This window comes from Mastomys coucha, unplaced genomic scaffold, assembly GCF_008632895.1.
Source record: "Mastomys coucha isolate ucsf_1 unplaced genomic scaffold, UCSF_Mcou_1 pScaffold13, whole genome shotgun sequence".
Taxonomy (NCBI): Eukaryota; Metazoa; Chordata; class Mammalia; order Rodentia; family Muridae; genus Mastomys; species Mastomys coucha.
Window position 1 is genome coordinate 75,886,555 of NW_022196895.1, and position 16,047 is coordinate 75,902,601.

General features: G+C 45.7%; 1 protein-coding gene across 1 annotated transcript in view; it reads left to right on the forward strand.

Annotated features, from left to right (window-relative positions):
• The window catches only part of Pard6g (par-6 family cell polarity regulator gamma), a 74,011-nt gene extending 63,009 nt beyond the window's left edge, over positions 1–11,002 (forward strand). Inside the window, exon 3 of the mRNA XM_031366114.1 lies at positions 8,257–11,002. Within this exon, the coding sequence (XP_031221974.1) occupies positions 8,257–9,110 (854 nt within the window). The 3' untranslated portion in view covers positions 9,111–11,002. The remainder of the gene's footprint in view (positions 1–8,256) is intronic.
• Positions 11,003–16,047: the final 5,045 nt, after the last annotated feature.

A 16,047-nucleotide genomic window follows, 5' to 3' on the forward strand; every position in this document is an offset into this window, starting at 1 on the left:
AATTGAAGACCCAGAATTGAACCCACGCACCTATGGTCACTTAATCTTTGACAAAGGAGCTAAAACCCATCTCTCCTCTTACATCCGGACAGGACTGACCATTCTTGCTTCATCCTGGGGAGGCAGCAGTTGGTGAAGCATTTCCAAGCAAGGGCACAAACTGACCTGCTATACAGAGGAGAGAGCACTAAAGAAAGCTTTAGTTCCTTTCTTTGCATAGAAAAAAAAAATGTTAAATCCTTTACAGCTATAGAAAGCACTACTTAGGTAGAAACTAAGTCCTTTGTGGCTGTTGCTGAAAGAAAGCACCTTTTACACATGTTCTGCTCTCAGCCTCCTGAAATCTCATGCCTTTTTGCTTTGGGACAACCTATGTTGGAGTTAAAAATGGAGTCTTGGTGACTTTGTAGACGCCATGTGCTTGCCTCGTCCTTCTCTGCTGACCTCCCCTTGTGGAGTAAACGCACATTCTTATTTCTGTATTCCCTGTGCTGCTTAGCAGAGAGCAGGTGGGTGTGTCTTAGACCCTTGTGTTCCCTGCTCACCTGAGGGTTGCCCATGCACTTATAGGGGATGGAAAAAGAAGAAGTGACCACAGACACAGTGACACGGAAGTTACCTCTGTAATAAAAACAGATTTTGTCATCTAAGAAGCAGAGGCTAACTAAACACTATGAGGAAAAGCCTTCCTACCCTGGGACAGCACAGCTTAGGACGGCCACACCTCTCTCACAGGGAGACAGTGGTTGCCCCAAGAGTTCAAAGAAGAGCCACTACTAGAGAACCATACCACAGGGGCACCTGACCTCACACACCCGTGCACACAGCCTCCAGAGTAGTGAGATCCTGCCTGCCTTGTCAGAATGCACCAGTTAATTCCTGGTTAACTAGCAGGTTCCAATCCTGACTCTAATGGGTTAGTGTCCTCTGCTGTGGCATCATCAGGGACTCTACGGAACCTGTCAGCACATCTGCTGTGACACTGGGGCAGGGGACACCTTCCTTGCCATAGCCTGCCTTCTGGTGCTTAGTATCACACAGTGCGCAGCACGGTCGAGCCTCCTCTCCAAGAAGACGGGAGGATTGAAATACACGTGCCCTGAGTATGACCTCCTGTTCTCAGAGTGCTGGGAAAAACCACCCAGCTTCAGGAGAAGCCCCAGTACCTAATCAGAGCAGGACAGACTTCTGTAGAGAGAGGATCCTCGAATGAGCAGTTGTCAAGATGAGCGGTTGTCAGGATGAGTGGCACCCGAGGTGCCGAGTCAGCAGGTCCAGCATTTGCAGCCTGTGAGCCACTAGCGCTCAACTAGAAGGTGCTCATGAAGCCGCCATTCCCTCCTAGTCTGCCCTGGCATTGACTGACTTTTGTGTCTGTGTTTGTTTAGTTTTTTAAGGCAGGGTTCCTCTGTGTAGCTCAGGCTAGCCGCAGATTCCTAATCTTTTGTCTCAGCCCCTCAGTGGCTAGCATTTCAGGTGTGAGCCACAGTACACAGCAGGCTGTTTGACTAGAGACAGCCCTGGGAAAGGAGCCTCATAAGATACACTGTTAAACATGGAGCCCTCGTGTCTTCCCAGAAGCCCTGAGCTTGATGGCAGAGTTCGGCGGAGCTGTAGGTGGATGTCTATCTAGCACATTAAGGACAGCAGACACCCTAACCCCCAGCCTATGTCATTGTTTCTTCCTCATCCTGGAGCACAGGTGAAAGCAGCCCTTGGCTTGAGTATGATACCTGCGTGCAGCCCTGAAATTGCAGAATCTGTATGCTGGTGTTCATGAGCCCTGCCCCATTGCTGGTGTTCGAGGCTGCCCATACAAGGGAATTCCATAGTGCACTTTTCTGCACATATATCATTTGGAGTGCCCTAGAGGTTAGAGGTTGAATCAAAAGTAGAAGAAGGAAATAAGTTTTAAGGCTTCAAGATGAAGCTGTAGGGAAATAAAACTACCGGGGAGTCCAGGGATTCCTTCTTAATACATAGCACATTTGACTTTTCAACTTTTGTGACAGGCATTAAAAATATTGATGTCTCTTTTTGTTGTTAGAAATCAGATCCTGTGCCAGCTTGTCTTGTGTGCAGTGGCGTGGCTCCTCCAGGTGTTCCCATGTCTGCCTTTGAGTTCTGTGGGTAGAGAAGCCGGCTGGTCTCAGGCTGCCCACAGACAAGCTGAGGCTGGGGGTGGGGAGGCGCATGTGTAGGCATGCCGGCCAAGCAACTCTAGTCTTGCAAGTAGCCCATCATTCTGATGTCCTTGAGAGAACAAAAAGCATGCCCTGTCTTTCTGCTTTCCTTTCTTTACATTTTTCAAAATCATTGCCTGTTGAGCTCTCAGCCCTCTTCTCATGAGCATCAGGCCACTCGCTACACTACAAGCACACACCAGGTTGATGGTGATTACAGACTGACACTACCATCGATGGTGTCTCCTTGAACTTGTTCTTGTGGTTGACTCAGGACATGTAGGGCCCAGCACACCGTCCAGTAGCTGAGATGGGCTGTTTGTACCAGTCACAGAGGGGCTTTGGCAGGGGCTCACCTTCAGGACGAACTCAGTGATGTGCACAGACCGAGCTACCTGCTTCATCATCTGTTAGAGCAAACTGAAATTTAACTAAGTGTCTGACAACAGGGTGGGTCAAAAAAAATTCATGGAATCCCAAACATTGGAATCCTATCTGGCCATTAAAAGTAATTCAAAATGGAATATTTACTGAAGAAATATTCCCAATTTAAACATTTAATGAAAAAGCACCTACTATGTGGGAGACACACACACAGAGAAATACCAACATACATCAGTGCCTTTATCCCATATTGTGATGAAGCAAGTGTTATAATGTGGCTCTGCATGTGCATCACTTAGAAAAAACAGTGGTGAGCATGTTGGTGGGACATACCTTTAATCATAGCACTCAGGCAGAGACAGATGAACTTCTATGAGTTCAAGGCCAGCCATAGTAAGAGCCTGCCTCAAAGGTTATAACATAAAATTAATTATGTCATCTAAAACAGCAGCCACTAGGACACGCAGGTGTGGGAGATGCAGGCCCTTCCAAGCAAGGGCTATCCTGAATGCCTTATAGGCCCAGGAACATGGCCAGGAGCATTAGGCAGGACAGGTGAGGCAGGCTTCCTCACCCTCTTCCCCAAGATATCACCACACCTGCTTCTTTGGTGCCTCCTGGTTAAAGTGACAGTCAGACAGTTCTGTTTATAGTGCCATCACAGGGCAACAGCCTCCATCAGTCCGTTTTGTGCTGGGCATCCATAAGCATGCTCACACATACTCATCGTGTGCAGGCCATGTCATAACTGTCACTCTGTCCCACCTGCAAGGTCATCTTGAGAGTCATCTGTGCTCAGAGCTCATATAAAGGACACAAAGCCCCTTCCTTGCTTGTTCTTCAGTGTGGATTGCTGGTATTCCCAGTCCTGTGGACATGCAGACACATGTTCACACTGCTGTTCTCTGGGAGACTTAGCAGAAGAAACAAAGGGCAGAACTGATGTCATGCACCGTTCAGAGGGAAGGTCCCCAGGATGGGTAGAGATCACAGTGTACCTGCCTGGACTGCCTGTTGCTCCTGATGGACGATGCGAAACTGTTCTATTTATGTTTTCTCTGGGAATGGGAATACCAGGGGTGCGACTGTCCACAGCAAAGAAGCATTGGAAAGCATCCCAGATGTACGTGACCCTGTGAGCATGGACCTCTGCTGAGAGCAGAGGTCATGGAGCAGATGGTCCTGCTCACCATGGTGAGACCAGGACAGCAGCTCCAGAGCCTGGGCCCTGGCCCGAAGCTCCCCATGGCTTAGAAACATCCTGTTCCAGCATGCAGGCGCTCCAGGGCCTGGGACAGGATGATTGGTGATTCCAGACATTTTTCTGTCTGATGAAGCCAAGAGTCCCAGGGCAGTGGAGGCTGAAGTGGTCAGGTGAGTCTCCTTGTGAGCCAAAAGGCAGTGTAACCCTCAGCAGCTGCTCGCGGAGAAGAATGCTGCCTGGGGCGGCCACGCTGCCACAGGCTGCCAAAGGCTGGCTAACTGGGCTTCTTAGTGCAGGTTGTGGGTGGCTCATTGCCAGAGCTGGGACCTCACCACCATCTGATGTTAGACATGGCACTGGTGAGTCACCTTCTCTTGAGGTTTCTGTCTGTAGCCATGATACACAGCAGTAGTGTGAAGTAGACTTTGATGCCTGCTCCAGTCTCCATCCAAAACACCTAATGGAAACTTAAAAGAGGTCTCTATGCTCAGCGGACCCAGCTCCATACCAAGCTGTGGATTTGCCCAGTCCCAGAAGCAAACACCTGCATTCCTAGAAGGAACTGGCACACAGGATGGGGCATCTCCACATTCTTGTCCTTTGCCAAAGTCCGGTCAACAGGCCTGGTCCAGGAGCACAGCCCCACAGTGCTCTGCAGCAGGCAGAGTCCTCACCAAGAGAAGGCTGGCTCAGGCTTAGGCACAGGTTAACCATGCCAAATACATATATGCTGTAAGAGATTGTCTGAAACAAAACATCTCTTTTAAAATCTTTTTAAAGACCTGTTTTCACCAGAGTTTTACAGGGTTAAACTTCCATTTTCTTCCCTGTCCCCTTATTGGACATCTTGAAACAGAAGTTAGGAAGAAGGGGGGAGGGAGGGAAGGGAAGGGAAGGGAAGGGAAGGGAAGGGAAGGGAAAAGAAGGAAGGAAAGAAGGGAGGAAGGGAGGAAGGAAGGAAGGAAGGAAGGAAAGAAGGAAGGAAGGAAATATGAGGGAAAACAAGACGAGATATATTCAGCTCAAAAACTGAAATTCTTTTCATTGTTCGCTCTTAGAAAATGGTTTAGTATATTGCTTGAAGAAGCTGTGACAATTTTGCTCTTTTAAATGGAATTTATTTCAAAAACCAAGGTTGGAATTTTAGGAATGGGGCATTCTTTAGAACAATTTTTGTTTTTAGGAGAGTTTGGGATTTTTTTTTTTTTTTTTAGAAACAAAATCCGTGTGTGATGGTTTATACTTAACAAGAGATCGAAACACATTACTGTCTGGAATTCCTGCATGCAAGTCTATGGCTGCAGCTCACCTGGCTGTGGGGAAAGACAGCCCAGGTTGGTCTCCTGTGGACCCATTTCCCGAGAGTTGAGAAAGTACTCTTTCATCCCATGTGGCATCTGCCTGCCCCCCAGAACAATTCATCCTTATTTCCTGTCTAGAAGCCAGCATGCCCTTTCTTTACATAGCTATATGTCAGAGATAGACATAGTCTCTGACTTTCCAAGTCCATGGTTCTCAGGATGAAGTTATAAGCTGGAGCACAGCCCCACCTCACTCACTAGCACTAGACTAGAACTAGAGCGCAGGGCCTCGTTAGCTGGTCTACAAACCTGGTCACCCAGGAAAAGGGACTACAACAGGGAGAGCACTGCTCCATGAGCCCTCGATCGCTCTGCTGGGGCACACGTCCTCTGTAGTCACATTTCCCACAAGCAGCAGCATGGGAGCATCAGGGACAAGCCGCCATCCACAGACTGGCCTCAGGGAGCCATAGGGGCACCCGCTCCACCCTTGGAAGAGCCTCTTCCCTGGGCTGCTTGGGTAGCACCAGCTCTCAGCTTCTGCCTTGAGATGTGTGATCTAGAGCCATACCACTCTGGATGTATATGACCTCATCAGATGCTATGTTCAGAACTTTGCCCTGGCCTCAGCCCTTCACATGCATTTGGCACACACATCTCACACATGGCATCACAGTCTTGGGAACAGAGGACCTGCAGTGGAGCATGGCCCCGTAAGTTTCCAAGGTCCCACTTGTTCCCTCTCGCTGTTTCTGTGGACTAGTGTCTTATGCTGAAAAGTGAGAGGGTTCTGTAGGTCAACATGAGGGACACTAATGGGAAAAGCTGCCTTGCCAGAGCCTTTAGCTCTGCTGAGACACCTCCTGACGCATGGTTAAACAAACATGAGTCAGGGCCAAAGAAACAAGGGCTAGGCACTTGGGGCTAGCCAACACCATGAAAGGCAAGTTAGGCAACCTAGCTTGTTGAGTCTTACTGCCTACAATTGCAGGGTCTGTAACATAAGAATGGACACATTGTGCCCCAGGCCCCACTTCTCAGGAGAGCCAAAAATCCCACCTTTAACAGATAATTTTTTAAAAGACAGATAAGACATATCCATCTAACTTCTTGGTAAGAATTTAGAACACAGGTTCCTGATCACTTCCCTGTGTTACAGCAAAACCTGGCCGCGTGGGGCTGTGGGGCTGTGGGGCTGAGGGCCCGCTTTACATCTCGCAACATTTGCAAGTCTCCAGCGTTCCACGCACCCTGCACTGCACGTTCCCACCTCTCTCCCACATCCCAGGTCTCATCCTCCTGGCTTCCATAGCTGCTGCTGCTTCATAGATAACTGTGTGGTATCAGGTGATCTGGTGTTTGTAGGACTTGTGATAGGCTTCTAGTGTGTTCTATGCAGGGGAACTGAGCTGAGGCATAGGGTTGACTCACACTGCAAACCATTGCTTAGCTGCTGCCAGAAACCTACCCCAGGTTCTGGCTCAGCGAATGTATCAGGGTTTCCCGGGAGGAGGCCGAGCACAGTGATCCCATGTGTTAACTGCAGAGCCAGTCATGTGTCTAGCTTCAGGCATGACTCTACAGAGAGTGATGGAAGTTCTTTTGAGGCTTAAGCATGAAGGTGCCACCATTCTTGTTGCCAACTAGTATGTGGCCTTAGCAGCAGCCTTTCCTTCCCTGAACTGAGCAGGCAAGTGCTGCTTCTTGCATGTAGCTGTCAGAACACTACCTGATCTACCTGAGAAAGGTCTTAGCCACAGTGGGACTTCTCATTACTGGGCTTTGCAACCTAGCACTAGCCCTCTCAGCCTCGAGTTTCTTCTCCATGACAAGCTTTTGGACTTTCTCACTAGCCTTCTTCCAAGATGAGAGACGAAGTTTCCCTAGTTGTTGAGAGCACCGTCTTCCCAGGCTGTTTCCAATTTGGTCTCTTACTCGTTTCTCTTACCCAGCCATCCCTGCCTGAGACCTGGTTCTTTTTATTCCATCATCCTTTTGTCTTTTACAGTCAGGCAAGTGTAGGAGGCCAATATAAGCATCAAGGCTGTTGAAAGACCACTGGGGGGCACGGCTTGTAATGGCATGGGTCTAAGGAATGGTCAGCCCGTGAACACGGGGGTTCGAAAGACAAACAGTTTTCCAGTTGGGTTTTTGTTGGCAAAGGAAGGCATTGTACTACCCAAGTCCATGCAGAAGAGGCCACCACGAGGTGCAGATGCCACAGGACCAGTGTGCAGAACATAGACACTTCTGTATTCTGGAAGGCAAGTCACGGGGATTGAGGCCTGTGATCAGAGTCGTGGGGATTGAGGCCTGTGATCAGAGTCCAGGTGTGCTCTCTTATTTAGCCTCACATGTCAAAAATAAAAGGCTTAATATATATAAAAAAAAAATGTATGTTTTTCTAAACCGAGAAGACACTCTCTTCAGCATTTCCAAACACCAGTCCACTCCTTCGCTTTCTTAAAGCTGCCCTGTTGACCAGGCTATGCAGCATATCCTCGTCCTACTAATTCATCCAAACCCGTCTGGTCTTGCAGTGGCCTGTCACCTTACTGGTGGTGCAAGGTGCTGTGTCACACCTCATCAGCCACTGGCCAGAAATTAGTAAAAGAAACAAAACAAAACCCAGATTCCCTAAGAAGCTCCTCGTTGAGCCTGAGGTACTTGCACAGAAAAGAGTAGAGAGCACCTTCTTAGGGGTTAGCCTGAGCCAGAGCTCGGCCTCTGACCTAACAGCTGGAGGATGAGACGATAACAGGGCTCCTCTAGAGACTTGGTCGGATATGTGTGGAGGCGTCCTGCAGCCAGGCCCTGCTGTGCCTGAACCCATGTTTTCTTTTTCCAGCCTTCAGATGTTTAACCCTTTTTTCTTTTGCTGTTTTTCTTCATTGCAGGCTCTTCAGTCTGCCTCCTACCCTCTAAGTCCTTTTGCCTCGTTACCTGTGGGCCAATTTGGTGATACCTCTGGGAAGTGGGTAACTCCAACTCCCCAGTGTTTTCTCTACATCAAGTCCCAGATACAGCAGTTCTTCCAGGATTCAGACTTAGGGTGGTAGGTGCAAGGCAGGGAACAGAAGACTGGCATTCTGAGGACAACAGACACAGGCTTCTTGATACTAGTGTTCTTTTGTGCCTGTGTATGTTATACACTTCTCACTTTACTCTCTCTGGACTGTTTCAGAAGAGGCAGACCACTACAGCTTTGGAGCAGGCACTCTGTCAAGGAAGAAAAAGGTGCTGGTGACCCTGAGGGATGAGGGCTTGCGTCGGCGCCCGCACCTCAACATCAGCATGCCGCATGACTTTCGCCCGGTGTCATCCATCATTGATGTGGACATCCTCCCTGAGACACATCGCAGAGTGAGGCTCTACAGACATGGTTGTGAGAAGCCCCTGGGCTTCTACATCCGAGATGGCACCAGTGTGCGCGTGACGCCCCATGGGCTAGAAAAAGTACCGGGTATCTTCATTTCTCGAATGGTGCCCGGGGGCCTCGCAGAGAGCACTGGGCTACTGGCTGTGAATGATGAGGTCCTGGAGGTGAATGGGATTGAGGTCGCTGGAAAGACCCTGGATCAAGTCACAGACATGATGATAGCCAACAGCCACAACCTCATTGTCACTGTCAAGCCGGCCAACCAAAGGAACAATGTGGTCCGCAGCAGCCGCACATCCGGCAGCTCTGTCCAATCCACAGACAGCACCAGCAGTCACCACAGCCTGCCAGGGGCCCACGTCCTGCAGAATTCTGAGGAAATGGACAGCGATGAGGAAGCCGACATTGTCATTGAAGGGGCTCTAGAACCACAACACATTCCTAAGACACAGGCTGTACCTCCGGGCAGCCTCTCAAGGGCCAATGGCACCAGCCTTGCTCACAGGCTGCACAGAGGGGACATGAGCCTGCATAGCTCTGGGAGGGAGAGCAATGGCAGCATCCACAGATTTCTCAGCTCTCTGAAACCAGACCCCCGACACAGCCTGGTCCTCCCCCAAGGAGGGGTGGAGGAACATGGGCCAGCCATTACACTCTAGGGCTCGAGCCCCTTGGGCAGGCTGGACTCCCAGACAGGACCGTGTGTTCCCAAGACCCACGGGCGGCAACTATTAAATAGCATGTAGTACGGTTAGATAGATGCACAGTGACTCCGAAGGGAGATGCTTTACATTTTTATGTCAATTTTAAAATAAGAAAAATCATTGTGTACTTCATCTTTTCTTTTCTTCGTCATCATTCCTACAACCTTATTCTTTATTTAAACTTTTAAACAAGAATACTATTTTTATAGGATTTTTCCACAGAACTTAAAATATGCACAACTGCTAATTACCTGGGCCAGGCCTCCGTGCATGTCCAGAACCTGTGCAGAGTGAAACAAAACACAAAAGTGCAGAGAATATTTTTAACATTTTTTTAAATACTTGTTTTTAAAATGAAGCTTTATAGATAACTTTTTAAAAATAGTAAAATTCATGTTTTTAACCAGTTCATGTAAAACTATCTTGTGATGCCTAAGTGTTCCACTGACCCAGTGTGGCTGTGATAGGGAAATAGAAGCCAAGGCTGGGCTCCATCACAGAGTCTGTTTCCACAGTTTCCAACCAGCTCAGAAAGCCCTCTGGCCTATACTCAAGACCCGCCGGGATGACGGTGCTCTGCATCTGTGGGGCTGCCCGAGCCATGAGAGTCAGGCAGTCACTGCTGTCGGCTTCAAGTGGATTTAGGCAGCCAGCAACTCTGCTGGCTAGGTGAGGCCAGTGGTAACGTGTGGGATTATAAACCGCCTGTTCCATCCGCGCTTTCTCTGGGTTGGCTGACCAGGGCGGTGTTAAGGTGTCTTCAGTAGAAATGAGCCTCGTACCTCTCGAGGCCCGCGGCAGTGGGGTGGGTGAGCCTCGTACCTCTCGAGGCCTGCAGCAGTGGAGTGAATGTGCATGTTACTTTTGCTTTTGAAATAGCTAGTTATTTTTATAGGAGAAGATTAGAGCATGTCAATGCCTGTTCCTAGAATAGTGATCAATGGCAGGAATTATCTTAACTAGAACAAGTCACGTGGAACTTAATGGTTTTGACACATCACTTTTCTTTAACCTTCTTAGAGGTTTATCAATGTCTGACCCAATTAAATTTTATATGAATTGTGCTTTCTGTTAGGGAAGACACAAACAGCGTTGGGAAAGAATATCAAGTTAATTGAGAACAAACTAACCAAGTGAATCCTTCATGTAAATAAAGGTTTAAAGCAGCTTCAGTCTTCCAGGCGCGCCCCAGCCTCTGCCCTGTGGACTAGCGCCACCTGCTGGTGAGATGCAGAACTGTTCTAACTTCATGAATGCCAGATGGAGAATGCATCTCAGCATCGTGCTTTGTCCGAATTCATCCACTCGAATCGTGTTTCCCTCTGGGGAGCTGTTTACTGGACAGAAGCGGCTTCGGATGAGGATTGTTTCCTTGGTCTGTGCCTGTCTCTCAGCTATGTGCTGAGTATCTTCAACACAAGGAGAGCAAGATGCTCCGTGGGCCTCGGTGAGGATCCAGGCGAGGATCCAGGCACCCAGATTCATGGCTTCCAAATTACTAAAAGCAACTGTTTTGTTTCCGTGTTGCTGCAGTGATCTGGAATGTGTTTTACTAAAACAAATATTACAGAACCAAAAAAACTGATGCTCAGTTCCTACAAGACTTGTTCTCAGCTATACTGTCACTTGGGATATCAGTTTATTAAAAAATAATAATAATAATGTAAGTGAAGAGGTCCGACCATTGTGAGCTGTTGCCTGTGAGGAATTACATGTGTTTAGCAGATGCCTTAGAGTATTTTTCTAAACAGAACTCTACTCCTACCATTTTATTTCTTCTTTCAAAAAAATCTGTCATTATATATTAAATTTTTTGTTTTATATATCAGAATAAAAAAGTTTTTTGAGTTAACGTGTGTTATTGATATACTTCTACCTCTCTGTTACCGTTCTATTGCTGTGAAGAGATAAGTAACTTATAAAAGAAAGCATTTAACTGGGGGCTTGACTTCAGTTTCAGAGCTAGTCCATGACCATCATGGCAGGAAGCATGGCAGCAGGCAGGCAGACATGGTGCTGGAGAGAGCTGAGAACATAAAACGGCTGATTCACATATGCAAGGCTTCTGTGCTGGTGAGGAGAGCTAACTGGGAATGGGGTGGGGCTTTTGAAGCCTCAACGCCATCTCCAGTGACACACTACCAACAGGCCACACCTCCTAGTCTTTCCCAAACCTTTCCACCAACCAAGACCAAGACCAAGCATTCAAATATATGAGCCTACAGGGACCATTCTCATTCCAAACCTCCACATGCACTTTAGTTATGTTTAGAATAGGGGAAGAGAGTTTTCGTGCCAGGGGCAAGATGACGTGAGCACACAGAAAGGATTGACTGGCATGTATCAGAGCCATAATTGTTTCACTTAACCCTTGCACACTCCCTATGTGTTTTTATTACTATTTTACAGATAAAAATAGACCTACACTCACATTGATAGATAATTCAGAGTATTCCTTTGAAGTCTTTGCGGTAAGTTTTCCTGAGTCCTTACACAACCCTACATTTACCCTTGTTTGCAGTTTTCCCTACCACTATCATTCCAACATTACTAAAACGCTGTCCTCGGGGTTCACTCACGTATCCTGCTGCCTCCAAGCACCCGTATCCTCAGAGGAGGCACACACATGCTGGGAAAGGAATAGCACCAGGTTGTTTGGGGATTTTTTTTCCCCCACAGTATTTATCTTTATGGTGACCATGAACTACAACCTTCCCAATTCAGAGCCAGAAAAACTCAAGCTCTGCACAGTTGGTGCCTAGCAGCCTGATGGAATGGAGATGTCAGGTGCATGCCAGCACTTGATCACACTTTCTCAAGTTGAGTTTCACAGTCATTCACATCCTGTAGTGTGAGGTATGGGCACTTGGGTGGGAACCAAAGCCACATTATTTGATCTAAGCATCTGTCTTACTGTTCTATTGCCGTGAAGAGAGACCATGATGCAGGCAAAATAAAGCATGTAATTGAGGCTGGCTGACTGTTTCAGAGGGTTAAATCCCTGGTCATGGCTGGAAGCAGACTGGCATGGCATTCTGCCAGTAGCTGAGAGTACCACATCCTGATCTACAGGCAGCAAACAGACTGGGGCTAGCATGAGGGGGGGGGGGTTGAAACCTCAACCCACTCCTAGTGACGCTACAAGTCCTTCTGGTCCTTCTCAAACAGTTCCTCTAACTAGGTACTACACTTCAAACATATAAGCCAGCAAACCGGCCATTCTCATTCAAACCATCACAACATGTCATGAACCCAAAGTACAGATGCTTCCAGGGAGCTGACCTTCCAGCCAATGAGAGTTAGGAGGGCTGTTTAGCATTTCTGGTTTTCTATGAAACAAACCTACAGTCATCTATACAACTAAGCAATGAAGGTCTGCTGCTGATGCAAATCTGACTGGCACTTTCAGTTTCTAGAACTTCAGTTATTAAAATAGACAGGAAGTGTTCATCACTGCTCCTCACCTGCTCTCTTGTGAAGATGAGTATATAGTCCTGAACACTGGCTTACGAATTGTCCCCACTATATTCAAGAACATCACTAGTAGAGTGGTTGCTTTTTAAAATTTAATTTGATAGAATGATCATTTTCACATTAGTTCTACTGTCCTGTGAACATGGGGTGTCTTTTTTGATCTTTCTTTATAATTTTTAAATGTTTGTAGAGGTCTTTCCTTCTTAGTTAGCTTTCTTCCGAGATATTTTACTGTGCTTTGAAGGTGTTGGAAATGAAGTGTTTCCATATGTGTTTGAAGGTATTGGAAAGTGAAGTGTGCCCATGTGTTTGAAGGTGCTGGAAATGAAGTGTTTCCGTGTGTGTTTGAAGGTGTTGGAAATGAAGTGTGCCCATGTGTGTTTGAAGGTGTTGGAAATGAAGTGTGCCCATGTGTGTTTGAAGGTGTTGGAAATGAAGTGTGTCTGAAGTGTGTTCAGGATCTTTCTCAATGTTTGTTAGTGCATGGAAAGGCTACTCCTAAATATTTTTCTAAGTTGATTTTGTATCCTGCTACTTTGCTGAAATCATTTCTAGAAGCTTTCTGGTAGAACTTTCAGATCTCTTATGAACAGCGTCTGTACATAGGAGTAATGACTTCCCATCTGTGTCCTGCTAATTTCCCTAGTGCTCCAGCTAGTTTTTTGAGCACTGTATTGAAAGGCAGCAGGGATAATGGACAGCCCTGTCTCATTCCAGATAATGGGGCTGCTTCAGTATCTTCTGGATTTATGATAATATTGGCTGTGGGTTTGTCTTATATAGCTTTTATTATGTTGAGGTACATTCCCTCTAGCTCTCTTCTTTCTGGGATTTTTATCATGAAAGCACATTGGAGTTTGTCAAAGCCTTTTTCTTTAGCTATTGCGATGACCATGTGACTTTTCTCTTTAAGTCTATTTATATGACTTATTTAGTGACTTCAGTATGCTTAACTATCCCTGCATTTTTGGAATAAAGTCAACTCACAGTGGATCACCTTTTTGATATAAGCCAGTTTTCCATTTACTGTATTTTACTGAGGATTTTTGCATCATGGATATCTGTCTGTAATTTTGTTCGTGTCTTTGTCTGCTTTTGAAATTTGAGTAATACTGGCTTTGTGGAATGAGCTTGGGAGTGTTCCCTTCCTTTCCTTTTTAATTAGTAAGAATTAAATCTAGTTTCTTTGAAAGTCTGGTAGGACTCTGCTGTGAATACATCTGGCCCTGGGCTTTTTTAGTTGGAAGGCTTTCTAGTACTATTTCAGTCTCATTTGTTTGGATCTGTTTAGTGTTTTGATCTCTTCTTGGCTTGACTTTGGTAGTCTGAACCTAGAAATTCATCCATTTCTTTTAGCTTTTTCCAATGAAATGGAGAAGTTTTTTAAGTATTATCTTACAATATTCTGAATGTCTTTGGTGTATGTTGTAATGACTTTTCTTCCTAAACCAGTTCATTTGGACCATGTCTTTGTTAAGCTGGGCCAAGAGTCTATTTAACTTCTCAAAGAACCAGCTCTTGCATTCAAGGATGCTGCACTTGGGTGGGTGAGTTTATTGGCCCCAAGAACCAAGTCCAAGGAAGTCACCATGGGGAAGGGAAAGTAGGGGAGAGAGAGAGAGAGAGAGAGAGAGAGAGAGAGAGAGAGAGAGAGAGAGAGAGACAGACAGACAGACAGACAGACAGACAGGAGAGGAGAGCAAATTTATGTACTTTACAGAGAATTTTTGCTGTCAATTTTAAGTTTTATTACTTGATAATCTGGTAAGATGCAAGGAAATCTTCTTCTGAATGTGAAATGGTTTGTTTTGTGTCCTACCTTAGATTTAATGGTTTAATGCAATCCCAGTCAAAATACCTGCCAACATACTTCACAGAAATAGGAAAAGAATCCTAAAATTCACTAAAACCAGCAAAGACCAAAGCAATCCTGAGCAAAACCAGTAATGTTGGAAGGACTGCCATTCCAGATTTATATATACATATATAAATGTAACTAGAAAGCTAGAATTATATACACATATATACATGTAACTGGAAAAATATGCAATAAATATATACACACACACATACATACATACATACATACATACCTGTAAGTGAAAAGAGGAATTTAGTTAAATCCATACCTGTCATCCTGCACAAAAATTAACTCCAAGTAGACCAAAGTGTTCAGTTTTAAACCTGAAATGCTAAAACTACTAGAAGAAAACATAGGATACAGATGTATGAAAGGATTTTTTTTTTACTCCATTATATCTAGGAATTAAGGCCAGCAGTTGATGAGTGGGTTTCTGTACAGCTAAGGAAATAATTTGTTGAAGAAACCCACATAGTAGAAAAGAATCTTTGACATGTGTGTGTGTGTGTCAGATGATTATATACAAAGAACTCAATAGAACAAATGCCCCAATTTAAAAATAGGCTATTGTTCTAAACCGAGTTCTCAATAAAGTTAAAATTGGTAGGAAATACCTCAAAATGTGTCCACCATCCTTAGCAATTGGGGAAATACCAACTAAACCCCTACAATCTCATTTCACCCCAGTCAGAGTGGCTAAAGCAACTAACAACAAATGCTGGAGAGGATGTGGAGGGAGGGGAGCCATATTTACTAGTGGTGAGAAAGCAAAGTGATACAGCGTCTGTGGAAATCAGTATGAAAAATCCTCAGAAACCTAAAACCAAACCTTCTGTATGGCCCAGCCCAAAGGACTCAGCATCCTACTCCATGGACACTCGCTCAGCTGACCTATGCTCACTGCTACCCTAATGACAAGAGCCAGGAATGGAAACAGCTAAATGTCCTTCACCACATTACCGGAAAATGAAAATGCAGTATGTGCACACAACAGAAAACCACTCAGCTATAAAGAAAAATGAGATCCAGAGATAAATGAATAGATCTAGACAAGATTACATTGAGTAATGTAACCCAGAACCAGAAAGACAAACACCATATGTCTGCTCTCATGCAATTCCTAGTTCCAAATCTTCAGATGAAGTTGCAGAAACCAGGAAAGTATAACGGGATTGGTGGGAAGGGGACAGTTGAGAGGGAAATAGCAGGATACCAGTGATAAAAATAAGGGGATGGAAAACCATGGCAAGGGAGCTCTGACTGGGAGGAGAGGTCAACATAGGGGAGAGAAGGGACAACATCAAGGCTTCTGATAAAACTTCAAGGAATCATTTTACATTTACCTAAAATTATAAATAACACATAATAATTTACACATACACAAATATATATGCATGACTTAAATGAAGATATGCAACTTGAGGTGACAATGATCCCCACAAGAGCCTTAAACAACCTAATAAAACTCTATCCACCTTGGTCAGGGTAGTCCAAGGGACTCCCAAAACAGGTTCTTGCTGTTGTCCTTGGCTGCCTCTCAGATATTAAAGGTTAAAT